We start from the raw sequence: 27,813 nt of genomic DNA, 5'->3' as shown, positions 1-27,813 counted from the left end.
CTCCTCCTCCTTCCGCGGCCGCTGGGGCTGGGAGTCGCCGCAGACGCCATTTCCTCAGCGCCCCCGGGGCGGCGCGGCTGCATCAGCGCTGACGTGAAGCCGACGTGCGGCTCCGCCCGGCCCAATCCCCCCCACCCCCTGTGACGGGGGCAGCACGTACAGGGCGGCGGGTGAGTGCGGGAGGGGGCGGGGATACGTGTGCGCGCAGCCCGACCCCCTGCGGGCCTGGAGCGGGGGAGCGCAGAGGGCAGCGGCTAGCCCGGGCAGTGCGGAGGGGAGAGCAGGGAAGGGGGGCGCTGTGCCGCGCTGTGTCGCTCGGCTCACCTTCAGCCGACGGGAGCGCGCAGAACGGGACAGAGGCGCGTCCCCGGTGGTGGTCGGGTGCGCGCCCTGGTTCAGGGAGGGCTGCCGACGGCCTGTTTCCCTCGCTTGCCAGGCATGGTTCTGTAGAGCGGCTTCCGAGGGCTCTCTGTAGCCCTCGAAAGGGGCGTGCGGAGCATACTGCTCCTTTGCAACCCAGGAGCCGAGGTGCCCGGCCGGCCATGGCAGGGTGCTGCTCGGACCCTTCTAACGGGGTGAGGCTTGGGAGGGAGAGCTGTGCGACTGGCCTGCTGAGGGACCGGCGAGAGAGGGGTCAGGGCAGCGCGCCTTGCCGCTGCAGTCAGGGCGCCGGACGGCAGGTTGTTAGGTCTCCTGGGTGCTACCCCGGCTGCCGGCGGGATGGTTTAGTGGAGGGGAAGCGCTTGCCGATGCGGGCGTTAGGCCTGGTGCCTCGTGGCGTTTCCTCTGAAGACCGGTAGGCCTGCTGAAATCCTTGCCCGTAGGGTATTCCGAGATAGGACACGAACACAGGCGGGAGAGTATCGCCGTGGGCTTTGTGAGACTTAGGTCATGCATAAGTTTGAGGATTTGGCTTGCATCCGCCACTGTCGTGTCAGTATCTTGACGCGGAATGGAGCAGAACGTCTTGTGGCAGTTAAACGATTCCACAGGCACAGTTTAAACGATCCTCTAACCCGTTCAGGGACTGGTTAGTCTTCTGACAGGGGGTCATGCGTCCTCTTCACAGCAGACTCAGCACTGTTTTATCCGGATTATTAAGGTAGCAGATGCAGAGTGATAAGTAGCACGCCTGTGCTTACAGTAATGGCTGGTTTGGTTTTAAAAATCTCTTGAGGGTTTTGTGGAGATACTCTGAAACAAGGACACAGTTTAGGAGACACAAGAAACGTAGTGGTCTGTTGATAGTGAAAACTTAACAGAAAGACTACACTTTCAGACTGGTCTGTCGCCCTGGCACTCATTGCACCTGGCTGAAGGCTGTACCTTGTCAGCTGGTGTGCTTCACAAGGCAATGAAGCAGATTATATACTTCATAGTTGAAAACACAATGCTCTTCTGAAACTAGTGTCTTTTGAGAGTTTTCACACTCACCATGGGGTCACCAACAAATGTAAAATAGATGTTTGTAAATTGGCATCCTTGCTTTTTAGTAAATTCTCTGTGAATAAAAGCCTTCAAAGAGATTTTGGAGCAAGGGCTGAAACCTGCTTCTTAAAATTTCCTTTGTAATAAGCTACCTTTGTAAACACTCTCAGATGCATAAATTGTCTTTGAAATAAAGAAATTGTCTTTAAAATGTGTCTGGGTATTTAATTAGACAGTCACACATTTCCAGTTATGCAAAATACCAATTTTATATATATATTTTTGTCACCAACAGACATTAAATATATTAATATTCAGTGATGTAACAGTAAACCAGTAGTATGGGGTGGGGAGTGAAAGGATTTTTTTTTTGTGATCTTGCACAGGAGCACCTCTTGATAGGGAAAATAGCCTTCATCTTTTACCTATGGGCACAAATATGAAAGCTTCACACCTGTTGGTATAAATTATTCCCAATTTTCTAGGTCACCTGGGCAGGATAATCTTTTAGCTGATGCTGTCCATATTGTCCTGTCAGGGATGCTGCTGAAGAAGTTTTTGAAGTACACTATATACATCTTCTTCATCAGCGTTTACCTGCTACTACTGTACACTAGTCTCGGTGACTATAGTAAACATGCTAATATATAACAGAATGTGATGACCTAGATCCTGAAGATTTCTTTGCTGTTCTGTAGAAAGAAGGTGGTGTCTTTGCCTACATATTATGAGATGTTTTTTGCCCCCTTTATATGGGAAGGGAGAGGCAAAACTTGTTTATTAATTTAAAAATTTGGACTACTTAAAAGCAGTACAAGACAAACATTTGTTGGGAGTCAGAATATACACAATCGTAGATGGAACATGTACTTAAATTCCTGAGAATTTAATGTATGTCCTAAGTCTTAATTATCATTTCCCTGGCATGTGTAATACTTGCTGATTTATTTTTTTTTCCCCTGATGTAACAGAGGTAATACAAAAATACAGCCCTTTACTGTGTTTTGTCCAGTAGGAGCAATAATTCTTTTTGATGTTTTGCTGTGCTGATGCTCTTTTCATAGCTATTTGCTATCTCAGTTACTGGAGCAGTAGTTTAGCTGAACCACATATAAGAATGATCAAGTGTGTTCCTCCTTAGGACCATCCATAGAGTCTCCAACATGAAAGCTCCATCTGGTCCTTGTGAGAATGTCTCCATAAGCTTTAGAATACCTCACGCACCAAGGAAAATTAAATAATGCATAGGTACTGACAAAATATTAATTGCAGTCTGTTCCTAAAGATGGGAATGTAGTATCAATTGATACTCGTCTAGAGCATGTAACTTCTATCAGCAGAAATACTAATGTTCACCCATAAAGTCTTGAATCACATATCATTTGACTACCACAAGCTGCAGTACTGTTAAGCCTGGTCAGTATAAGACTATTGGAAGAGTACAAGCTAGAAGTACTTTTTCCTGCATTGTTTGACTGGATGCCTTTTCGTATTTTCATGCCTTTATTCCAGGCAAAAAGGGTGATTTTAAAAAATAGTATTATTTATTCTCCTTGCAGATTATGGAATAGTATGTAAAATAGTGCCCGTAAAAGGAGTTTTGTTTAATTGGATTTAATGTAGATATTTTTTAATACATAGGACTAAATTCAGGAGCTTCAGTGTCAGGTGCATAGCAGACTTCTTTCCCTGTTTCTTTCTTCTCTCAAGGTAAAACCTGAGAAGAAACTACAGTAACCATGAGCTAGTTGAACTTTGAGTTTGGACAGGTTTGCCATCTCCTAGTTACATCAACTGAACTTGAGGAAGCCAGATTTTAAATCCCACTTTATCCTTTTGTAGTTCCTTGTGTAAGTACGGTGTAGGTGCCTGTAGGACACCCTTCCTGCTTCTGCTTGACCCTATAGTGTCTGTGTTGTGTGTAAAATCACGTGTTGCTATGGCAATGTTTGTGCTATCACCTGTGGTGTTACACCTTTAGTGCAGGGTTTGGTAGGAGAGAAAGGGAGCTGAAGAGAATCAAGCTCTTGTTTTAAAACCCATGTACTTTCTGTTATGACTTATTGTGGCCAGAAATATGGAAAAGACACCATCAGGTAATTGCTTTTTTTATATGTCAGATATATCTGGAAACATTCTCTAGGAAATTTAAATTCCTTGTTTAAATTTAGAGTCAGAGAGTTGCTTACTCTTCTATTAAACTTACTCCACATTTAAACCTGCAGTATGTAAAGAGTTGTTGTGGGCCCTGAGCTGTGAGTGGTTTACAGACAATTCAAGCATAGATCCCAGCTGCAAATTGGTATCTCAGAAGGTTCATTGAGCATTGTGGCAACACATGGCTGCTGGTCAGCTTGAGCCTTGTCCAGTGTGAGACTTGAGGCACAAGTGACCTGCTGCTGGCAGTGCTGGTGGGCAGCTCTGGATCACTGCACTCCCAGTCTTGCTGAGAGCCTGGGCCTCTGAGCTTGTCCATCCCCTGAGAACCATTTCCAGAACTGCCTCTCCTGCAGCTTTTCAAGGTACTTGTGTTATCGCTTCTGGCTATGTGAATGAATGTTTTAATATGGAGGAATGGGAGAAAAAGGACTTAAATTAATCTGAGTTACGAAAGAATCTATTTATATTCTGTTAGTTGTCTACTCCAAATACAAAATTACCTGGAATTCTTTCTTCCTAGGTGCCTGATACACCTTCCTTGCTGCGCTGCATTATTTACATGTGTATGCCCTCACTTTTAGGCAGATGACCATGGAAATGGTTGAGTCACAACAGGATGACAATGCAGGAGATACTGTGCCAGAGCAAGATGCTGGTCACCTGAAGAACCAGCCAGGCCAAAGTCATATTTCCCCAGGATCTGAGGTAAGCCAGACTGTGGAAAGAGGAGAAGAATCAGTAAAGTGATACTCAGAAATGAGTATTAGTTTCAGTTTGTTTGGAGTACTCATACTCTAGAAGTCCTGTTATTAAATAAGAAAAAGATAGCAAAGGTATGCTGGAAACTATGCCTGTGGTAGTTGATAAAGAGCTAGCGTAATATTAGGTCTGTTAAAAGGCAACACTTTTAGGAGACTAGGCTTTTCAGTCTGATAGGTAGCCACTTTTTTTCACTTTATGAAGGTGTGATTATGTTTGTTCCTGAGATGGGAGTACAGTCTTAAGAGTTGAGGTGGCTGCAAGATCAAGCACACATAGCTAAAGCACATGTGCCTTGAAGACTTGTGTAACAGAAATAAAGAAATGAATAAACGCAATCATGGTTCTTTCCTAGTTACAGCTTTTGTACAGATTGTGTTTTGTCTTCCTACAAGTACGTTTTTAATGCATGCTTGTTTTGTTTCGTCTCTATGTATCCACTGACACTGCCTGGAGTTCTGAAAATACACTTAAAATGTTCTGTATGGTAGTTATACCTGGATTCTTCTTTGGTAGGTAATGAATAAAAGGTGACATAGTAATAATTATCAAACATCAAAAATATGCACTGAAATATTCAATGCTTGAGACAAATAGTATGCTTGTCAGTTCTAAGATGTATAGCTTCAGGAAGCTGTGTAGACCCTTTAGAAGGCTCTACAAAACCCCTTTGTGAAATAAAGAAACTGACCTGTAAAAGCATCGTACAGAAGTTCTTCATCATCTGAAGTTACTTGGTAAGATGTGAGGGCATGCATTTGGCATGTTAGATATTTGATTTGCATTGTGAATATGTTTTCAAGACAGTGTAGCCAGTTTTTGTTAGGTCTTCAGACACAAAGTAGACTGCAAACTATTTATGAATGCTTATTTGTTGATTTTGTTACATATGGCATTTGTTGCAGTTTTGATACCTGCAGCATTGGGAATACTGTTTGGGGTTTTTGTTTTTTTTCCTTGTTTGTTTTTTTTTTCTTTAAGAATGGAGCATGAAAGCAAAAACTCTGTTTGTTTTGCTCTGTTGATTTCAGTCCCTCATTTCTTCTTTCTTTGATAGTTCAGTTGAAATTTTGATTTTTAACTTATAGATAGAATGATTTGCATGGTTAATCTATTGGCTTTTACAATATTCTCTGAAGAAAATAACTGTCAGTTCTGTCACTTAATTTTATTTGTATTTTTTTAAATGTTCATATAGAGACAAAGCTGTCACTAATACTGTAGGAGGGCTTCTGCTGGGTCCCTAGGGAAAACACTTTTTATGTTTATTTGCATTTAATGCTGAGAACGATAGGTGAAGGTTCAGCTGTACTGGGCAGGCCTCAGGTCTTTCAGCTTTAGCTAGTAGTTTTGAAGTTCTGATGAATCTCAGTCAAAATGAAACTCATGCATGCCAGTTTGAAGGCTCAGGGTAACAAGCCAGAGTTTTACATCCAAGAGTCCCTCTTTTTGATCAGATGGCCTAGAGTGCGGGCTTGGATGTGTTAGAGCTGCTCGGCCCTTAGGCTGGAATTGATGTCCCTCTCCTGGGCTGTCTAGAAAAGTGAGGTTGATGCAGTTGTGCTGTGCTGTAAATAAAAAGTAAAACTGAGAGGCCTCCAGTGAACACAGATGTCACCTCATGCTGCCTGGCAGTGCCTCAGCCACCTAGCAGTGCCTTGGCTCACCCGGCTGCCTCAGCCACCTGGCAGTGCCACTGCCTGGCTGGCTGCTTCCTCAGTGCCACTTCTCAGCCTGCAGGCCATGTTGCCTCCGTCCCTCCTGCCAGGGGCAGGTGGGAGCCTGTGCCCATGTCCTTCATGCCTTGAGGCAGAACTGCCACAGCATTTCTTTTGGTAAAAGGGCCCCTGACAGAAAGCTCATTGCTGAAAGGCCTTGTTGTGACATTTCTTTGGCTTAAAATGAGTAGGATTTTCTTACCTTATGTTCTTAACTGACAGGTTCAGAAGGTGAGGGTTTGGGATGGATGTTGAGGTTAACTTCTCTATGAGGCAGGATCCTTGTGTGGGACATCTTGTCTGCTTTTCTTAGTATGGAATGGGAAGCTTGGAAACTTTGTGAGGAATTCCTTCCTTTCCTGGAAGTACTTTTCACTTCTGGAGGCCTCATAGTATTTAGATTCTCCAACAGAGACAGAAATCAGATGGAGCTGTGCACTGCACACTTTGTATCAGTAGTGTCAGAGGTATGAGGGCTTGGATGTGAAGATAATGTAGTATTCTATAGGGAAAAGTTACCTGACCTTGGGTGACGAGAGTGTGTACGTCCACAGTATACTTGTTCAGATGGGTAATGCATCTTGAAGTTGGATAACTGATAAGTAACTTCTTTCACTGAAAGAGTGCATGCCTCAGTAAGAAGACAGTTCATGATCATTTTTGCTGGCACTTATATTGTCAAACATAAACATGCAACCACACTGCTGTGACAAAATGTGTTTGTTATTTGTTAAAGCTATTGGACTTGACTGTTACATACCTAAGAGGATAGGTCCAAAAAGGACATTAGAACATCTGAAGTCTCTGCTATTGCCAGAAACAATGCAAAGGGAAGTGTGAATAGAAATCACTTTAACAATTTCTAATATATATTAGACACAGAATATGAAGTTGGAAAGATTTTTTCAGTCTGGTTATAGGAGACAAACCAAATGCAGAAGAATCTCTGAGATTTTAAAGTTCATAGACCACACATTGTGTAACCTTCTGATATTTGTGGCTTGATACAGTTTTAAAATGCTACTATCTCCTCTTCCCTCAATCCTACACCCCCACACCTTCCTCTAATCTGATCTCTGAATTAATGGGAAAAAAAGAGTTTCTCTTATGATGTTGTAAACTTTAGTCTAAAAGAGTATTAGCTGAGTGTGGTAGGCTTTTTTTCTTGTATGGTTATACCAAATAATGAACTTGTAAGTCAATGTAGTGTTCCTTAATCTTGAGTACTGGATTATTTCTTGATTGTATGTGCCTGAACCATTGCGTACTAAAACCGAACTTGAACCGTTCACCTTGTCCTGTTTTGTGTGTGTTGTACTCAAAGTTCTTTCTGATACACAGAGCATTAGACTGCAGCTCTTACAGAGACACCAGTAAATAGATAGCTTTGATGAAATTCTCTGTAATGTTTTGAAAATTACCAGGCTTTGTAAGCACTTCAACTGCTCTGTGCCCTCTCCTTGATTGGGTTTAGGGTGATGTCAGCTTTGACACAAAATAGATCATACTCTTCAGCTCCCCAGAACTTCCTAGATCTCAATCTCAAATATCTGATACATTTCTGACAATAATATTAATGGGTTTGTTTATTTATTGGAGAAAAGGTTTGTATATCCCATTTACATATTGCCATGCAATGCCATTTAAGGAAAGGTTGTTTCCATTTAAGGGCTAGAAATGCACTTAATTGTTCTATTTCCTGAAAAGCAGGTCAGTTTCCTATAACAATTGAACAGCTATAGTGAGTGTTGACAAGGTCCTGTCTCTGTTTCCTAGAAACATTGTTCCTGGAGATAATTTGAGCCAACATGTGGTCTTTTTGATAGCATTGCATCTTAATAGTAGTTGAAGTTTTTCTCTTGCCTCAAGAAAGAAATGTTTCCTAGACAAGCAGTAGCTTATTGATAAGAAATGAAAGCTTCTTCAATATTTGAAATTAAAAAACCCCTTCTGTGTAAATACAGAAAAATAGAAAACTTTCTTAAACATTCTAAGTGTTGAATATTGAAAGAAAAGTTAATCTTTTCACTGTCATCTCTTTTTACCTTTAGAACTCATACTGATTAACTTTAGGGGCTGAGAACCAAACTATGATTGAATTAATTCTAGATATGAGTCTAGGTTTATATAGAAATAAAGGTTTCAATGCAGTTTACTTTGATTCATGTTTGTCTGAGTTTAGAGAAAATGTCACCAGATAAAGGGATAAGAGTATTCCTAAATGGAACACTTCCTTCAGCTGTGTTTCATTCAAAGCATTGATACAGTCAACTCTGGTTTTATTTACATATATGTGTCTGTGTGTATGTAAAAAGAGACCTTATTAATTCATTATTTTAGATTCTATAAAAAATTTCCTCCTTATATTAAGAGGGTGGTAAAACACTGGCTCAGGTTGGCCAGAGAGGTAGTAGAAGCTCCATCCTGGAAACACTGAAACTTGCTTCAGCTGAAGATGTCCCTGCTCACTGCAGAGGGGTTGGACTAGATGAACTTCAAAGTCCCTTTCCAACCCAAAGATTATAGCATTCTAAATTTAAAAATCCATGTATTGGATTTTTTCCTATCAGAAAAGTTCTTGCGTCTCAAGACATCAATCTGAAAAGCTAAGTTCAGACTAACTTTCTTGCATAGCAAACAAAGCAAAACCAAAGCAGTTCTGGATATTCCCCCTACCCCCCCCCCTACCCCCCCCCGACTAAGAGCATTCTGCCCTGTTTGTTGTTGCAGAAACAAATCACTTCAGTGAATACTGAGGTGTTTGGGTTTTTTTGTTACAATGCTTGAGGTTCTTCCTAACCTTCATGCTAGTGACAGCAGATGCAGCGTGTGGTATCTTAGGGTTGATTTTAATTAAAAATCATTAAATCTCTGGAGAATCAAAAACCCCCCAAACCAAATGCATTCACATGGGGCACTATGGGGCATTTTAAAGCTTTCCGTGCCACTTGCAATGATATTCAACAAACTTTTACTGGTAAAAGGAGCTTATTTCTCTGTGTGATGGTTGCACACATCTAAACTGTTTTAGATAGGGAATCCTTTAATAATATCAATTCTAAAAGCATTTGCTGACATCTTAAAGCATGTTACTTAAACATGACGATTGTAATTTTTGCAGGTTTCTGTAGCTGCATCAAGTGCCGGAAGATCCCTAGCGCAGTTGCCGTCTGGTCAAACTGTTCATGCCCAGGGTGTCATTCAAGCCACGCAGCACTCAGTCATTCAATCACCACATATGCAAGCTGTTCAGGTTAGCTCTTTTATTGTTATATTTTCATTAGTATTTGGTGCCTCTTTCCCCCCAACCCCATCTTCAATTTTTCTTCATTCCTACAAGTGCTGCAAGATTTACTCATACGGTACAGGAAACGGGGAGGGGGAGAAGGTGGCAAACTGCCAACCAGTAGCAGCTCTATGAGCATTGTGTAGCAATTCTTTAATGCTTCCTGTTTATCTGTTAAGATATTGTGTCTTGGAACCCTGAACTTACGCAACAACACAGTTGTGTAATAATGTGGCCTTACTTCAGTGTGTCGTGCGGTTTTTCTTCTTGGTTGAATTCTACTCACATAAGGTTTCTAGTAAGACTGTGAACTCATAAAGTTGCATGTTACCTCAGACTATTTTTGGAGAGCATCTGGATGTAATGGAAGCAAACATGTTACAGTCAAATGATTCCTTTTTGCTTTTAGCATGCCCTATTAGAGCATCTGCTAATGCTTTTTGTGGGAGTGGCTATATAAAGACTAAAAATAAGGAATGCCTCAAAATAAACATTTATTTTGCAAATCTTTACATGTTTAAAGTTGATGATGTTAGAAACCAGGGACCCATACAAAATGCTTAAGATTTTTCAGAGCTTTCAAAGAGTGAAAAGAGAGAAGAGCTTGGGAGTGTTTTGACAATTATTTGATCTCCCATTGGTGCATTATTTCTATGTAGGATGCCTTTGCTCTAGTTTCTTAGAATCTGATTCAGAAATGTCAATTGAATTGGATTTTGCAAATAGAATTGATACCTCTGGTAAGAGAGGCTATATACCTGTTATGTGAACTGCTTTAACTGCATTCATTGCAACATGGGAAAAGATGTGGGTTGTCAGTCTTCTTGAGAAGTCACCTTTAATGTTGGAGACTTCTTAGTAGCTTTCAGATATAATAAATGAAAAAGCATATGTAAGTATGAATTAGATCAGAGAAAAAAGATACTGAGTATTTTATTTGTGAGATGATGGGACCTGATACCTGGTTTTGGAACACTAGATCACTATTAAAACCTGTGTAGAAGGTGTCAACAGACTTGGGTTTGGTCAAACTTGAACTCAGAGTATTCAAAACAGATAGTTTTCTAGTGGAATTCTTTCTATCTGCAATTTAACAGAATTAACTTCATCAGAGAAGCATAATGCAGTCATTTGCAGTCATTGCTTTTCTAAAGTCAATAGAATCAGGTCATATATGCAAAAACAGAGGACTTACTCCTCGAGAGGAGGAATTTCTCTGGAATCTCTTGCCAGCTGCTGCTGTGTTGTCTTAGGGGAGTGGAAGTTGATTATTTGTTGTACGGAGTGAACTCTGGCGTCTTTCCTTTGCCAGAGGAGCAGAGATGTGAAAGATGTATCTTGATTAATACTAACTAGGTAGTTCCAGGGTTTTGTTTCAATTTCATTTGAGCATGCTAGTGGCAGATAAGGTGACGCTACAAGGAAGGCTTGAAGATGCTGTAAAAAATGACTCCATTATAGAGGTTGTTCAGCTCTTCCATGAGCCTCTTAATTCCTTTATCCTGCCACATGGCATTTCCCCCAGATCACTTGGCTTTAACTTGATAGCCTATCTCTGCAAGATAGTGGAGAGGTTGGGAAATGATATCATTTATTAAAATTTTTTAAAAAGTATGCAGAAGGTTGATGTTTTGATGTTCACACTTGCATGACCTCTCCCTTAAACACCTGCTTTTAAATTGGAAGGTATTCAAAATGTTTCCTGTAATGCTGTTGCTTTTTGAGGGGAAAAAATGTTTATATCATGCTCCTTACTGGTTTGTTTGAAGTTCAGATTATTTGAATTTTCTGCTTGCTCTCCTTGTAATGTATCCTGTAGGTATTGTCAGGCTCACCTGAGCTGGAAGTTAATCAAATGTATCACTGTGATAGAGTTGAAGTCTCAATGATGTCCAGGAGAAAAATGACATTTCTTCTTTTTGTTTGGTTTTTTTTCCCCATTGGTCAGCACTGTGACTGCAGTTGCTTGCTATTAGAACAAGCTGAAATTCTCTTTTTTCCTCTTTGTCTTGATGCAAATTACAACTTTTAAAACTTCTTGGGGAAAACTTCCTCTTCCACACAAAAATGTGTAAATTACCTTGTAATTTCCTTACCTTCTCCATAAAATTTGACTGCTCTTGACTTCTTTGACCATTTCTACCAGCTAGGATTAGCTATTGGTAACCCTTAGTGGAATGGGAAGAGTTAAAGACACTAAGGTCTTTTTCCCTGCAGATTGTTCTGGTGCAAACAGTTTTTAATTATTTATTTTTTTTTCCCAGCAGAATGAGAGTTCTGTTTTGAGCTGGGGTGCCCAGGCTCTCAGCTGGGTAATAATGTCTTATTTTATAAGATTTATGCTAGAGGCTTGAAGCTTGATCCACAGGTGGATCACCACAGGGTACTGGCTAGCAATGCTTTTCAGAGGGTCTCTATGCTAGCCAGCATTGGTCCATCCTGCAAAAGGATGAACGCAGACCTCTTGAAACTCTTGTATCTCTGCCAGTCACCTCCAAAGTCTGGTTTGGAGCCATGCCTCTCTAGACATGTACATCTCCTTGTTTCTATGTGATCTTTTTTTCCCAGTTAGGTAGGCATAAAGTTTTAATGACATTTCCTATGTATTACCTAGCCAAATGAGGCTTCGTGAAATACTTTCATGCAGAACTGGAATGTAATAAAATAAGTGAAGAGACAATTTCATTCTGCAACAAATTTCCAGAACCTTCCAGCAGTCATTTTTCATTAGGGACACAGAGATTTTGGTTTTAGCACCAAATGCTGGAGCCTCTCCCTTGTCTTCCTCAAGCTGCAGGGAAGCCTCCACTGCACCAAAGTCGAACACTGGTCAAACACTTGTGGTCACTTAACTCTTGTTTATTTAGTGTTAGCTTAGCACAGTGCTTAGTTTGAAGCTGCAGTCTGCTCTGTCTCAGTTTGGAAATCTTACACACCAATAATTGTGAATAGTTAAATGAGTCAAGAAAATAGTATTTTCCTTGTTCAGTAATCACTTTCAGTTCTGTGTAAGAAGACAGTTGCTGGTAAAGAGGGTGATTCATCTCCAGGTCTTAATGTCATCTGGGGTAATTTTAAAAGAAAAAGAAGCTGTGAAAATACTTCTGATAAAGGCCTAAGAAAGTGAGACATTGTGGTCTTGTCAGGGGGTTCTAAAACTTTCCCAGTATTGTTAAGCAATATATTTGTATTTATGAATATGTGTTGAGAAGTGTAATAAATGTATACATTTAAATAAACTTGTTTTATAAATAGCTCTGGTGTGGTGGTAAAGAGGCTTTCAAATATTTTGTTATTTAAGGTGTGTTAGTGCCTTTTGTATTGAAGGTGCATTAGTGCAGTACTATGAATTTTAAATGCTTCATTTCACTTCAAAAGCTGATTGAATTGAGTAGTATTTTTATTGTAAAGAAATGTTCTCTCTTCAGTGCTCATTCTCATAAAAAGTAAGCTGGATGAATTTGGATTGTTTTCTTTTTGAAATGGAAGATGCCATCTAACTGACTCTGTGTGCCTAACCTCAGAATTTGTGACGTGCTTTGGAAAAAGAAATCCAAGGTCACACGATGAGGGGTTAAAAAAAAAGTGCACAAACTTGCTGTATGCAAACATGGAAGAAATTTGAGGAAATCTTTTACTCTGTGCTATATTTTATATTTAATTTTTTTTTTATATAAATGAAGTTATGAATGTCAGAAACTTTGCTATTACAGGCAGCGTCGGCTGCAGATGAATCTACTGAGTCTGAAGGAGTCACTGATTCTCAAAAACGCAGGGAAATACTTTCAAGAAGGCCTTCATACCGGTAAGGACTTTTGGGGTCGGTTTTGCTGGTTTTTAAAAGCAGCTTTTCTATTACAGCAAAGCCGTCTGATGAAAGCCAGTGAGTTAGTTTTCTCGTGACTATGGAATATCAGATAGCTAAAAATTACCTATGTTCTTTTGTAGAAAAATTCTGAATGAACTCTCATCAGATGCTCCTGCAGTACCAAGGATTGAAGAAGAAGAGAAGTCAGAAGATGAGGGAGCACCTTCTGGAATTTCTGCAATGACCGTCCCCACCAGCCTGTACCATTCTAGCACGGGGCAATACAGTATGTTTGCAAAGTTACCTTCTGATGCTACAAAGCGCGTGTAGGAGCAACTTTGTTTCTGAGAGCTCCATAATGAAGTGGAGATGTTGGATTTGGGTGAAGAATAAGAGCTTCTCTATTTTTAAATTATTTCAAATTTGAGATTTAATTTTTCCTAACAACAGCCCTTATAGAATTTCAGTCTGTTTCTTGTATGCTGGCATGGTGGATTGAGAGAGGGCCTAGCTCTCCCTCCCCCACAGAGAAAGAAACCACAGCTAAACTCAGTCGGAGAAGCAAAGCTGTATTTACAAGCATATATGGAATGCAGGTTATATACAACACAATATATATAGTATTTACAATATATATATATAAATATACAGCAAAGGAAAATAACACGACAAAATTTGGGTTGGACGCGATGATCTTGAAGGTCTCTTCCAACCTGGTTTATTCTATGTATTCTGTCCTCCGGACAGCGAGGAGGGTTCCCCCCCGTACCCCCCTCTCTCCCCCTACCTCCCTTTTTTCCCAAAAAAGGGTTAGAGAGAGAAAGAAAGGCAGTTATTAAGGAAAAGAGTTCTTATTAGGCTTCAAAAAGCACATGCAGGAATTAGTTTTGCTTATCTCAAGGTCATTCTGGCTAGTTTTGCTCAGACGCAGAACTGGCTGGAACTGAGAAAAACTCCCACTGCACTAAAACTTAAAGTTGCATTCTACCAATCTACCAATGAAATTCATTTAGTATATCTGAATGTTTTCATTTTGATACTAAAACATTCAGCCAGAGTGTTCCAACACTGTCCCTTTCTTAAAGGCACAGCCTCAAATGGTCACAGCTAGCTGCCACATTTAATCTTTCTAGAACAGCATGCTATGCATGAAAAATGTGGAGGTGATGTTCAGGTGAAATGAAAAATGCTGAGGCTTAGGTGAATGTTCAGTGTTACAAAGCATTGCAGTTCCTAATTACTGCCATTAGCACCAATACACTGCCATTTGATGGGCATGTTGAAATGCAGATATTTCTCCTCTGATACAATGACAGGAAAATTACAAAAGAAATGTGCCTTTTTTTTTTCCCCTGAGACAAGAACAGAGGAAGTTTGTTAACACATTGCAGTGGCACATAGAAGAGGCTAGAATGGCTCTCTAATTGTATTCTAGTCACGCTTAGAATTCTTCACTGATTTTTAATTTATGCAAGTAATTAGCAACTCAGAGGGAGCAGAATTTGCCTAGAACATACTCTGCCTATTGGGCATAGCAAGCAATTTTGCTTGGACTTCTAAGCTACTTTTTTTTCCTCTTTGTGTAATGTATAGACATAGAGAAATGTTTGCCTCGTGATGTCCATCATCTGAAGTGCTCTTTTATCACGATCTGAAGTCTGCAGAATTAGTTATCTGGTCTAGAACCTGTCAGGTATTCTTGACCAAATTAGATTTCTTCAGTTTTGTTTTGGGGTTTTGTTTTGTTTTGTTTTGTTGGGGTTTTTTTTGGGGGGGTGGGGGGTTAGGTTTTGTTAAAAAAAAAAAAAAAAATCCAAAACTGCAGTTTTGAGGCTTATAAAGAAGTGCTGTAGTGTCTGTACTGTGCTATAGTGAATCCTCAAACTTTTAGGATTTCTAGGAAATGACGAGTTTAGATATCTTAATTGTAGGTTCCTTTAGGAAAGCAGAGCTGTACTTTTAGTAGCAGCATCTTGCAGGAGATGATTGTTAACTGAAAGTGTTTTCATTTGAACATAGCTATAAATCATAGTGGCAGGGAAGTCACTGTAAAAGAATAAGGAAATTCATGGGTTTAGTTTTCTTGTTCAATCAGATGTTTACTTCTGAAAAATCAAACAGCAGACAGCATCAGCAACAATGTGCTTGAATTAAAAGTCCACTAAAATTTAATTAACTCTCATTTATCTTAATTTAAACTTGGCTTTTGCATGAGCCAGTCATACAAGAGTTTGGTTGTATGATCCTTTTTTCTTGAATAAGTTATAGCCTAAAACATCTGCTGTATATTTAACATAATTTACCTTGTTAAATAAGTTCTTGGAGTAATGAAGCATTGTTTCATAGACTCTCCTGATTCTGGCTTACAAATTTTGTTTTGAGAGCTTTGTCTTCCTGGAAGTGTTTTGGTTGTTTTGTTGTTTTTTTTTTTCTTAGCCAATTTATTCATTAATTTGATTTTACTATTCATTTTTTTAAAGTTCAACTTTGTAAGTTTAAATATTGCACATCTTTTGCTTCAGTGAAGTCTCTGTGTTCTTTCTAATTATGGTTAGGAAAAATTGGTAACAAATAGCAAAGATGGTCGTCATCTTGTAGTTTGCAATTTACCAGAGAGCTTGACTGTTGACTTCAGGCAGAGATCAGCAGCACTTCTGGCTGCATTGGGATGGCTGCCTGTGCTGCATTGGGATGGCTGCCTGTGATCCTCAGGAAGTGCTGTTAGCTAAACCCAGGAACATTGTGTGGGAGTGCAGCATCTCCTGTGTTGATTTCAGTCTGGATATGATGTAGGTCACTACATGATGTCTATCTTATCTTCACAACTCCTGTCAATAGCTCTTTACTTCTGCTTATCATTATTATATCTGAGTACTCCTCTATTCTTGGCCAAAATTGGTTCACAGGCTCTCTTACAGGTATCCAGCAGCTTATGCATTGAGCTGGTATTGTGTCCATGGCAATGAAGAACTGGCCTTGCAGTGTCACTGCAGCCATCTGTACTGTGCCCTGCTTTAAAACAGATATCATATGGCACTACATTTGCTGAGTACTGTTTTCTCTCTATTCCTCCATAGGAAAGGCAGTTTAGTTGAAAAGGTAATTTTGACTGTAGGTTGGTGTCTGGATGTCTGGGATGACTACTTTTGGAGGGGCTTGAGAAGTTAATTTTTCTGAAAAACAAGTGTTTTATCTGTTAGCAGCAGTGATAGCTGTTCTTGGCTTACTTTTTACTGGCCAAAGCAGTATACTGCCATGGTTTCCAAATATCTTTTTCCTTAGAGCTTCTTGGCTTTGTCTTATAGAAGCAGACAGATTGTCAGGCATGACCAGCTAGAGAGTGTCTCTGGTGGCTTCCTCCATCAATATGTTATCTGTCTGTAAGGAAAATGGTTTGTTTTGCATAAGGTAGTGTTTTGTGTGTGAGCCTTGTAGCCTGATCTGACTACAAACTGACTTTGGCTACCACCTGTGGTGGGGGTCTAACTGTGCAAGAGTTGTTCCCCATTGCAAGGGTAGAACTGGAGGTCCATGTCGAACCCTATTCCAGTACTGCAAACAGGGTTCTGTGCTATATTCAGCATAAGAGGAATCCCCCATTTTCCACCAAAGGAAGCTAATTTAGTTGCTGGGATTTGGCAATTTCAATAGATTATTTCTAGTATACAGTCATTATGGTTTAATTTACTGATAACAGTTTATTAATCAGTTGTGTGCTCTTTGAAGTTGGCTGGTGATGTACTTCCAAAATAACCTATTATCAAGGCAGAATATTTGAAAGGGGCTATGTCCAAAACTTGCATATGTGTGTCATGTATTCAGATAACCAGAGATGAACCTTCAGCAATGTCATCTAATACTATGAATCTGATGGGAAAATCAGAAGATTTGGCAGTCCTGAATCTGTACTTAAATATGACCCTTGCACCATCTCAGACTACCTTAAATGCAATCACAAAGACTGTAGTTTAAATATGTTTTGGGGTAGGGAGACGTTTGTTGCTTTTTGGGAATTGAGTTTTTACCTAAAAATTCCAGGCATATTTAAGTTAACATAAGAGACATGGATTTGATGGGTGGGCCACTTTGTGGATGGTCATGCTCAAAGAGTTGGGAGTCAGTGATTCAATGTCTGAGTGGAGACCAGTAACGAGCGGTGTCCCTCAGGGGTCTGTGTTGGTACCAGTATTATTTAACATCTCTGTCAGAGACACGGACAGTGAGCTTGAGTGCACCCTCAAGGTTTATGGATGACACCAAGCTGAGGGATGCAGTTGACATACTGGAGGGAAGGGATGCCATCCAGAGGGATGTCTACAGGCTAAAGGGCTGGGTGTGTGCAAACCTCATTAAGTTCAACAAGGCTTAGTGCAAGGTCCTGCATGTCAGTTGGTGCCATCCCAAGTATTAATACAGGCTGGCTGAAGAGTATATTGAAAGCAGCCTTGCAGAGAAGGACTAGAGGGTATTGGTGGATGAAAAACTGAATGAGCTGACAATGTGTGCTTGCAGCCCAGAAAGCCAGCCACATCCTGGGCCTCGTCAAAAGAAGTGTGGCCAGTAGGTTGAAGGAGGGGATTCACCCCCTGTGCTCTGGTGAGACCCTGGAGTACTGTGTCCAGCTCTGAGGCCCCCAATATAAGAACAACATGGGCCAGCTTGAGTGGATCAAGCACATGGCTGTGAAAGAAAATCAGGGAGCTGGAGCACCTTTCCTATGAGGACAGGTTGAGAGAGCTGTATTTCAGCATAGCAAAAAAGAATGCTCCAAGGAGACCTTATGTCCTGGCTGTTGTTTTGTGGGAGTCCATTTGTGCAGGTTTTTTAAGTACCTTTGCATTAGTGTTTAAAATACCAGTGATTCTGCATAGGAGGAGCTACTATTTTTTTTTTCTTGCATTAAAACCATTTTCTGAGACTTTTTATATCTGGATGCATAAAGATAAAACATGTGGAACACTGCCTATCATCTGTTCTGCACATGGCATGTACTACACAGAAGGCTTTGTATTTGGAAAAATCAGTAGTAACATTCTATAAGATTTATTGTGCAGTTGGTCTCTAAGCAAGGAGAGGACCAGGAGTCTACCAGTCAATGTTTATTCTAAACAGGGAGATGTGCTTTTCCACATAAGCTATATTTCCTTCTGTTGCCTAACTTCTTCTTTTTTTATGTTTATATTTAGTTACCATAACTCAAGGTGGAACAATCCAGATTTCTAATCCACCCCCTGATGCTGTCCATGGACTACAGACATTAGCAATGACAAATTCAGGAGCTCCTCAACCAGGTGCTACCATTGTGCAATATGCAGGGCAATCACCTGATGGAACACAACAGTTTTTTCTTCCTGGAAGCCAAGTTGTTGTTCAAGGTATATTTTATTGTCTTCTAATTTTTTTGGTGTTGTTTTGTTTTGGTGTGTGTTTGTTTGTTTGTTTGCAATTTTCCCATTATATATATATATTATATTTAAATTTAATCTGAAATAATCATAGAAGTAAAAGAAAGGAAAAAAGCCCTGATCAGCAGTTCTAGGACAGAAAAGTTCTGTTTCAGAATCTTTCAGATAGCACATATATTTATGTTTTTTTCTAAAGCATTTGTTCATAAAGCTCATGCAGTAATGGATGGCATCACATAAACCCTAGACCTGATATTTTGTGATAACCTGTGATAGAGAAAAAGGATGAATATGAAAGCATTAAATGTGTTGATCCAACTGAGTGATCTTTCATTTGCTGCAAGTTTACATTCGTAGGCAAAATAAGAGTGGGTTCTGATGTCCTGGCACTTTCTTGATATAGGTTAAGAAGGTTTTTTGCTAGATGAACTAAAAAGGAAATGTTCAATTATTAGTGGCAATGAGTATAAAGAATTTATATCAAAAATTATGTTTCTTACAGCAAAAGCCAAAAAAGTTTGCTGTGCCCTATATACAGAGCAGTGCCTGGACTATTGGTGTGAAACTTACTCATTTAAATTGACTAAAGGAAGAAGTAACTCTGTGAGAGCGGAGATGTTTTTATCTTTTAAAACTAAGTCACCTAGATCTCTTGGACTTCTTTTGAAAAAGGAGGGGTAGCCCTCACCTAGCATTAGTGTTCTGTCTGTTAGAGCATTTGAAATCACTAGCTTTAGTGGCTTACTTTAGAGCTTTCTTGAATGTTTTCTGAAGCTTTTAACTGAAATTAAATGAGTGGATTGTGGGTTCCCTCCCCTAAAGCAAAGAGCTTTTAGCCTTTAATTTACCTTTTGTTACAGCTTATTAAGTTTTCCTGTCTTGCATGTCTATCTGACAGTGCTCTGCTTTTGCTTGGAACTGCTCCAATAAAAATAGCTGCACCTCTTCAAAAATTTCCCTGTTTTCTAGCCAGTCAGGACTTTATCGTTCAGATTCATGTTTTCATTTCAGTTGATCCGTGCTATGAATCTTCAGGTCTTGCTTTACAGCCAGCTTTGTGGCCAGTGCTTTCTGTAGCTTTATGAATAATTCAAGGGAAAAGAACAAACCTAGGCTTTATAGAAATATGGAAGAGGGGAAAAAAAAAAAAAAAAAGCTTTACTGGAAAAAGAAGTTCTTTGGGCTGCAGTTTGAGTGAGCTGTTCCCGTGACAGAGCGTATTAATGACAGTGGTAAGCAAGTGAGGTCACTGTGATGTCAGTGCTCTTGCTTGTAATCCTGCACATGCTTGCTAGTTTGGAACAGTTCATGCTGAGCTCTGGTAGAGGAGCAGGAGAGTCGTGTGTGCAGGAGCTGATCATGGCTGTAACAGGAGATGAAACAGGTAAAATTTGTGTTAGTCTTTTACATTGTATTTCTGGATGTCTAAGCAGTACTTTGTGACATTTTGTTTTGAACCTGTTGCTGTAACTCTTTCATTTTTTCCAGGCTGGTACAGCTAGCTTCTAGTTATACGTAGGCAGTGTAGGAGTTCAGGGCAATTTTAACAGTTTAATTAGGGGGAGTGGGGGGGTGGGAGAGGAAAGGGTGGTTGGAAATCGCTGTTAGTGCATGAGTTCTTGTACAGATCAATTCACATAACTAATCTTAAATATTTGATGCAGCATTTTGCTGCAACCCCCCCTACTCTTCTTTTAAAACCTTTATTGTGGAGATAGTCATATATGTTGCTATGTTTAGAACTGGCATTTAGTTTGTAAAAATCATTCTGCTTTTGTTGTTTAGCACTAAAGACTTTAGATTTCATAGCTAAAACAGGCTGAAGCATGGCTGTAAGGGAAAGGTGTGCGTTGTTCCAGTAGTCTAAATAAACCCTCTGCTTTCATTATTTAAAGAAAAAAACTGAATGCAAACAAATGGGAGAGGGCAATCATTTCAAGTATTGTAATGCCTGCTTGTTTTCTCCTCCACTGTTAAAATGGTCTGTTCCTCAGCTAATTGAGTTCAAAAGGCTGACGTCACTAGATTTCCTGGAATCGTGTTGCAGTAGGGAACTGGAAAAGTTAAACTCCAAACAAGATACACATTGACGTCAGCTCCAAGTCATGCTGCGATTTAGTCAGTTCCTTTCTGCTTCGTCAATTGCCTCCGGCAAATCCGTGCTGTTAACCAGTTCACAGCCGGTTCCTACGTGCTGCTGCTCACTGCTCGTACACATTGTTTCATTAATCCAGAGATAAGCATCTTCTCCAAGTCAACGTTTAGATTTTTTTTTTTTGGTTGTTTTTTTAATTTAATGCTCAAAGGGATAATGATTCATTCCTTGTTTAGCCAGTTTAGTGATGAAGATAAAAACCCTTTGATAATCTAGTGGCATCATTATGACTCACAGAAGGGGAGAACAGATGTACTAATACATCGGATGCAACAGGATTTGATTTTTTGCTGGATAGTCACTGGAAGAACTCAAGTGCAGGGATGCTCTCTAGTGTTCAGCAAGTTACTTTTTTCCAAGGGTGCTGATACAAGATAGTTGATTTTTTTGTTGGTTGGTTTGGTTTTTACTTTCTCAGAGCTTAATTTACAGCGTTATACTTGTGAGCATGTGATGTTTGGGGGTTTTTTGCTGGTTTGTGTTTTGGTTGGTTGGTCTTCCTGTGGAAAAATTTGCCTTTTTGTAAGTCTCAACTCAAAGCCTCAGATTTTCAGTGTTGTTTTTTTTTTTTGTTTGTTTGTTTGGTTGGTTGGTTTGTTTTGTTTTTCCTTAAGGACAAAAATAAAAATAAACTATTATCTGGAGCAAGGTCTTAGGGAAATGCAGCATCTCCAGGTTTGTTGCTTTGTCTCAGGCCTGTCTCTGATATGTTAGGATTGACTTTAAGCCTCTATGGAGTTTCATTGGAAGCAGCCACAGAGGTTTGTCACTCTGGATCAAGGTGTGTGGGACTTCTCTCTCAGATGCTGAAATGGAAGGTACCTCTCTTCTCTCCAGTATGTAGAGTGCTAAACTATTCTTTTTTTTTCAAGGGTATTTTATTTCCCCTGCTTAAAGCCTGTCTCATCTTTCCTAATGTCTTTTTCAGGAGAAACAGTATTTTGTTATAACTTTGTGAGATATTTTAATAAAAAACAAGAAAAAGAGAGAAATTTGCAGACTTTGGAGTAATGGATTTGCAGTAATGCATTGTAAAGCACAATTGAAAAATACTAGGGTCAGTGCTAGGGAGTTTGGGGTTTGAGGGGTTTGGGGGTTTGTTTTACTGTTTTTTGTTTGGTTTGTGGGTTTTTTTGGTTTGTTTGGTTTGGTTTTTTAACCACAGTGTATAGGTTTACAAAGTCTCTACCACCAAAATGGCCATTTGTTAATGGTAGTTTTACAAGTAAGCCAGCTGTTAGGTGGGGAGAGGCACTACTGGAAGCTGGTCAAACTGTTAATGCAGGCTGTTGTTACTTACAGTGATGTTTGCTGATTCCAGATGAGATAGGGACTGGCTTTTGTTAAGACAAGTTGCAGGTACACTATCACACTGAGTCCTCTTAACAACAGCAGTTGTAAATCCTGTTAGCAAACATGTGAATGTAAATCAAACAAAGACAACAAAGTAGTTGGTTTTGCCAGGCTGAAGTGACCTGGTTCCTTGTGGCTCGATCTACAGAATGGTTCACTTGGATTTCTAATTCAGCATAGCTAATGCAAACTAAAATAACATCTCTTTTTACCTGTGATGAGAGATAGAAAAAGGTAGTTCTTACCATGGAGTCCATACATTGTATGTGATATGGCCAGCACAAAGGTGTGCCTCGAGTTTCTAAAACTCCTTTTTGTAAATGCTCAGGTGAAGTATTTTCCCACTTACATAACTGGGATTGCTAAGAGGTGTGGAGAACTTAAAAGAATGGGTTAAGTACTTTTCTCACGGATGTGTTCACCATGGCTGCCTGTTAGTACTCACAGGGCTGTCCTGGGCTGATTTCTTTCTCCCTCCCCCATCTCCAGGGGATTATCCAGCCCAGGTCAGTTCACTGGTTCAGTTCATCTTGTAATTCCATGAACACTTTTACCCGGGGGACTGAAAGAAGGCAGGAGAAGCAAAGTGTGTAAGCTGATAATGATTTCAAGACATGGCTGTGGAATTGTAGTCTAAACATTGCTTGATCCTACTTTTTGTATTTAATTAGTGAAGCACTTGCATTAGCTTAATTAGAATAATAGAAAATTTTGTGTTAAGTGTAGGTTTTGTTTTCTTCCTCCATCTAGTTTAGTTGCCTCTTTACTGCTTTGTCAGGCTAACCAAAGTGTTTTTCTCTGTATTTTGTTTTTCCAGTTTGCCCTGGTTTTGGCTGGGATAGAGTTAATTTTCTTCCCAGTGCTGTGGTGTGGATTTAGAATGAAAATGATGCTGATAACACTCTGATGCTGTTGCACTAAGCAGTGCTTACGCTGTCAAGGATTTTACAGCTTCTTGTGCTGCCCTGCCAGCAAGGAGACTGGGGATGCACAAGAAACTGGGAGGGGACACAGCCAGGACAGCTGATCTCAACTGGCCAAAGGGATATTCCATGCCATATGACATCATGCTCAGCATCTAAACTAGGGGGAAAGCTGACTTGGGGTGGGCTGCTGCTCTGGAACAGACTGGGCATTGGTCAGTTGGTGGTGAGCAATTATTTTTCATTTGCGTCACTTGGTTTTCTTGGGGTTTATTTTCTCTCTTTTTTTTTTATACTTTCCTTTCAATTTGCAAAAAAAATTAATAATGATTTAAAATGTTAAGCTGTTCTGATCTCAGCCCATGAGTGTTCTCACCTTTCCTCCTACAATTCCATTCTCCATCCCACCTGCGGGGGAGTGAGAGAGTGGTTGTGTGGCACTTCGTTGCTGGCTGAGGTTTAAACATCAAAGTTAAGTTCGTCCATTATTTGAATATTGCTTTAAAGAATTAAATTATACATCAAGTAAAACATAACAGACCCTGGTTTTTCATCTTTTATATTCAATTGCTTTAATGGCAAAATTTGAAGTTTTGTTTTGTGATAATATAAAAAAAATATGGAAAATTATGGGGCTGTTTATTCTGGAGAAGAGAAGACTGAGAGGGGATCTTATGAATGTTTACAAGTATCTGAAAGGTGGGTGTCAAGAAGAAGGGGCCAGTCTCTTTTGAGTGATAGGACAAGGGGCAGTGGATGCAAACTGGAGCACAGGAAGTTCCACCTCAACATAAGGAAAAGCTTCTTTGCTGTAAGGGTGTTGGAACACTGGCAAAGGCTGCCCGGAGAGGCTGTGGAGTCTCCTTCTCTAAAGACTTTCCAAACCTGCCCTAAGTGACCTTCCTCTGGCAGGGGGGGTTGGACTTGATCTCCAGAGGTCTCTTCTACCCCCTAACATTCTATGATTCTCTGAATAGGTAAATACTTGCTTGTAATTTGAAGAGGGATACATTTTCATGTTTGACTTTGTTTGTTTGTTTTTTCTTTGTTTTATTTTTCCTTATGTCAGACAGACACAACTGCTTAGGTTTTTAACTGTTTTAAAGCTGGGCTGCATCATGTAGGGACCAAGTATTTCAGAAACAGAAATGAGGTGAGACTGTCAGAGGGGTATTGGTTCCAAGTAATATGCCAAGTTTCAGATCTGTGTTCAGCTTGGATCGAGCTCAGGAGAGCTCAGGTAGTAGGCTCAGAAGCTGAGTGTGAATTTTACACTCCAATTTCCTGTGCAGCTACACCCCTTCCTGTGCAGCCACTGCCCCCTCTCACCTGCTAATGCTGCAGCATCCCAATTATTGTTCTCTTACTCAAGGAATGTACTTCTGTACAGCATGAACACTTGTCTGTTCCTTTTCCTTTTGGCAGCAGCCTCTCACTAGTTTTCCAAAGGTTGCCTAACAGCTCCTGTGAAGGGAAGAGAGGCAGCAAGGCTGGTACTGTGTGATCACAGAGGAGGAGGAGAAGGTTGACTTTTGAAGCAAGGTGATTCCTGAAGCCTCTCTTAGAAGACAGGAGTAGTATATGAATTTCAGTGGCTGCAACAGCAGCAGTGGCTGCACAAACAGGAAATAAGAGAATGTTTTGACAGTGCTTCTAAACCAGCTTTCCCTATGTTGTCAGAAAAGAGCCATGTGGAAGCTTTCACAGGCTGGCTGGCTAGTGGGGCCACATGCTAGAGCAACCTAGATAACTTATTTTACAGTGTTGAAATAAACACCAGTAAGATGACACACACACAGTTGTGACACTGCAGGCCTGTGAAATATTTTATGTGGCAGGCATCCTGGATAACTGACCAACAAAAATGCCTTCATTTCAAAGAGACTTTTGCATAGTTCTGTTCTTTTGGCCATAAAGTTTGAAATCTGATTATTTTATGCAGCTGCCACTGGAGACATGCCGGGTTACCAGATTCGAAATCCAACTACTAACTTACCTCAGGGAGTGGTAATGGCAGCCTCACCAGGGACTATATGTAGCCCTCAGCAAGTGGCAGAAGAGGCAACACGCAAGAGAGAACTGAGACTTATGAAAAACAGGTAAGACTACACAACAATTAATATTCATTGTTGTTAAAAAAAAAATATCAAAACAACAAAAAACAAAACACCAACACCCTCCCTGCCCCCCAATCAGCATTATAGTGCAGTTCTCCTACCCTGCCTGGGATGCCAAAGGGAAGGCAAAAAATTGTTTATCCTTATAGCACTGAGTATTGCCTGTTAACTCTGGATAGTTCACCTTATCACTGTGTGTTTTTAGTTCTAAAATAGCATGGTAATTTGGAATCAATGTTAGTGTTGTCCCCTTCTGATAATTTTGGTGATGATCTGGAGGTATCCTTGTTGTTGAATTTCTTCCCCCCTTGCAACTGACAGTAAAATAATGCCAGTGAGGATTTGTTCATTCTGAAACAAAGAATTGGTTAGGAAAAGATCTGAGGATCTCATTAGCAGCTGTCCTTTAATGATGCTGTGAAGAGGACTTATTCTAGTTTGGAATGATAATTATAGACTTCACTAAAGGCTTGGCTCCTGAGATAAGTTACTGTGCCCCTGTCATTTTGTGAGGCGTATTGTGTGAGGTGGCTGCATATTTTTTAATTAGTTGGCCTGGACTTGGCTGTGTGCTGTAAATGCCAGTGTGTCTCTGTGCATGCTTCTTGCTGTTCTGAGGAGACTGCTTTTTTAAAAAACAAATGTGTAGGCACTGCTATCAGTGGCAGATGACTGGGAGAAATAGTCTGCTCTGCACTGAATAACCCCTTACCTTGTGATTGAACTAAAGGTATTGCTTTGCTCTCATGCCTGTCCTTTATTTTAAATTACTTACGAGGATCACTGCATTGTTTTGCCTTCTTTTGTTTCTCCACTCTCCAGTTTTAAAACTAACCACTACTCTAACTCTCATATAACTTGCTGGAAGGTTGCACTCTCTTCATTTGACAGTTTATCGTGTTTTAAGATGTTAAAGGAGTGGACTCCCAGTACTGCTAAAATTTCTTCTGGAATTGAATACTTGTTCAGTTACATGCTTCTGACAATATTCCCCAAATTATTTAGCTTCAGTGTAGCAGAATTCTGAACAGAGCTATGAGAATGGCTCCAGATTGCCATTTGCCAGCAGCAAAACTCAAACAAATGTGGCTGAAATGTGCCCAGGTGGACAGTTCTAAAATGCTATTAAATTGTATTTGTTTGGATTTAAATTTTAGCTTAAAAAAAATACAGCAGGTTGTAAGATTGGCATCTGGGCTTTTATCTGCAGAGAATAGTGTTATGTTTATATTTTCTGCAAGCAAATTCTTTGGGTCTGATTTTAAGATTTTAGTTGCAAGAGGTAACACTCCTAATAAACATACAAGTGGAATGTGACTGGAAGAAGAAATTTGGCTTTCAGCTTTCATGTTTAGTACAGTTCAAGTCGGTACATTATCATTTAGTCACTTTTCCTCCATTCCTCTACATAATAATTCCATCTTTGTTGATGCTGAATTTGTTTCAAGTTCTAGTTGGTTTGAATTGTATTTTGACCGTGTTCTTGCTTATGGCTGTGACCTGCTGTTCTGTTTGTGCAATCCAGCAGTTCTTGTTGTTGGTGGTTGTTGTGGAACTGCAGGGGTTGCAGGTAATGTCATGTATCCAATGTTTGCCATATGTGGCTGTTCCTGTAGTCATTTGCCTTGTATTGGTTCCAGGGAAGCTGCCAGAGAATGTCGCAGAAAGAAGAAAGAATATGTCAAATGTCTTGAAAATCGTGTGGCTGTGCTTGAAAACCAAAACAAGACTCTCATTGAGGAACTCAAGGCCCTCAAAGATCTTTATTGTCATAAAGCAGAATAACTGTCTTTCATTTGGACCTCGTTTATTATGAACTTTAATCAAGGCATGAGAGGAAGCAATTCTACAGATTGCCATATGAACTTGAGAAAGAGACACTTGAGGCCCTTGTGGAACCCAGTTTTGCTTAGTGTTTTCAGACTGATTTGGGAGATCTTCCAAAATTTGGAATTCTGTCTTAGTCTCCATACTCTGCTGAGCTTTCTAATGGCATGCAAATGGCTTTTTTGTTTGCACTTTTTACTTCTGCTTTTTGCAGGGAAGCTGCTAAAGAATGTCGACGTCGGAAGAAAGAATACATAAGATGTCTGGAGAGTCGTGTTGCAGTGCTAGAAATTCAGAACAAGAAACTTATAGAGGAGCTTGAAACCCTAAAAGACATTTGCTCTTCCAAAACAGATTAGTAAAAATATTTATTATACTGTGAACTAAGATATGTCCAGTTGCTTTATAAGGCAATACATGGCCAACACAAATTATGGCTTTCTCTGTGTCATTTATATTATTTTCCAACTCCTGACATTCCTGAATTGCTTTCCTGCTTTTTGTCAATTCATAGCTCTAGTTCTAGGTTTTTCATGCTCCTCCCTTCCATCTCCAAGGAACCAAATGCTTTTAAGAAAAAAAAAAAGAAGTAACAGAGTAAAAACCTGCATCATTTCTAAGAGCTGTTTCTTTGCCATATATTTACATACTACTTTTTACCTGTTGCTGAGTATCCTGCACCTATGAAATATTTTGCAGTTGTTTTAGATGAATCGTAATGGTAATACATCAGTAATAGAAGAAAAATCAACCAACCCAAGGTATCTCAGGAAAGAGTTTATAAAAGAATGTTATGATTACATGTATGTACTAGCATACTAGTCTACAGATGATTTTATGGCATATTTTTATATTAGTTGCTTTGTGGGGGGAA

General features: G+C 39.9%; 1 protein-coding gene across 5 annotated transcripts; it reads left to right on the top strand.

The window, feature by feature from the left end:
• Positions 1-49: 49 nt before the first annotated feature.
• Positions 50-27,813, top strand: CREM (cAMP responsive element modulator). 5 transcript variants are annotated; one of them, XM_054171195.1, is made up of 8 exons: positions 50-170; positions 4,170-4,293; positions 9,187-9,318; positions 13,065-13,156; positions 13,300-13,445; positions 18,346-18,534; positions 24,938-25,094; positions 27,154-27,813. In XM_054171195.1, exons 2-8 carry the CDS (start codon positions 4,174-4,176, stop codon positions 27,296-27,298), a joined length of 981 nt encoding a protein of 326 aa, XP_054027170.1. In that variant the 5' UTR covers positions 50-170; positions 4,170-4,173; the 3' UTR covers positions 27,299-27,813. The 5 variants fall into 5 exon arrangements, with proteins under 5 accessions (XP_054027170.1, XP_009895247.2, XP_009895246.2 ...); XM_009896945.2 differs by lacking the exons at positions 50-170; positions 4,170-4,293; positions 9,187-9,318; ... (1 more) ...; positions 13,300-13,445; positions 18,346-18,534 and adding an exon at positions 19,754-19,948; XM_009896944.2 differs by lacking the exons at positions 50-170; positions 4,170-4,293; positions 9,187-9,318; ... (1 more) ...; positions 13,300-13,445; positions 18,346-18,534 and adding an exon at positions 19,819-19,948 and having other exon boundaries at positions 26,753-27,271.

Source organism: Dryobates pubescens, chromosome 21 (genome assembly GCF_014839835.1).
Source record: "Dryobates pubescens isolate bDryPub1 chromosome 21, bDryPub1.pri, whole genome shotgun sequence".
Classification (NCBI taxonomy): Eukaryota; Metazoa; Chordata; class Aves; order Piciformes; family Picidae; genus Dryobates; species Dryobates pubescens.
This window is presented reverse-complemented; position numbering and strand designations above follow the sequence as displayed.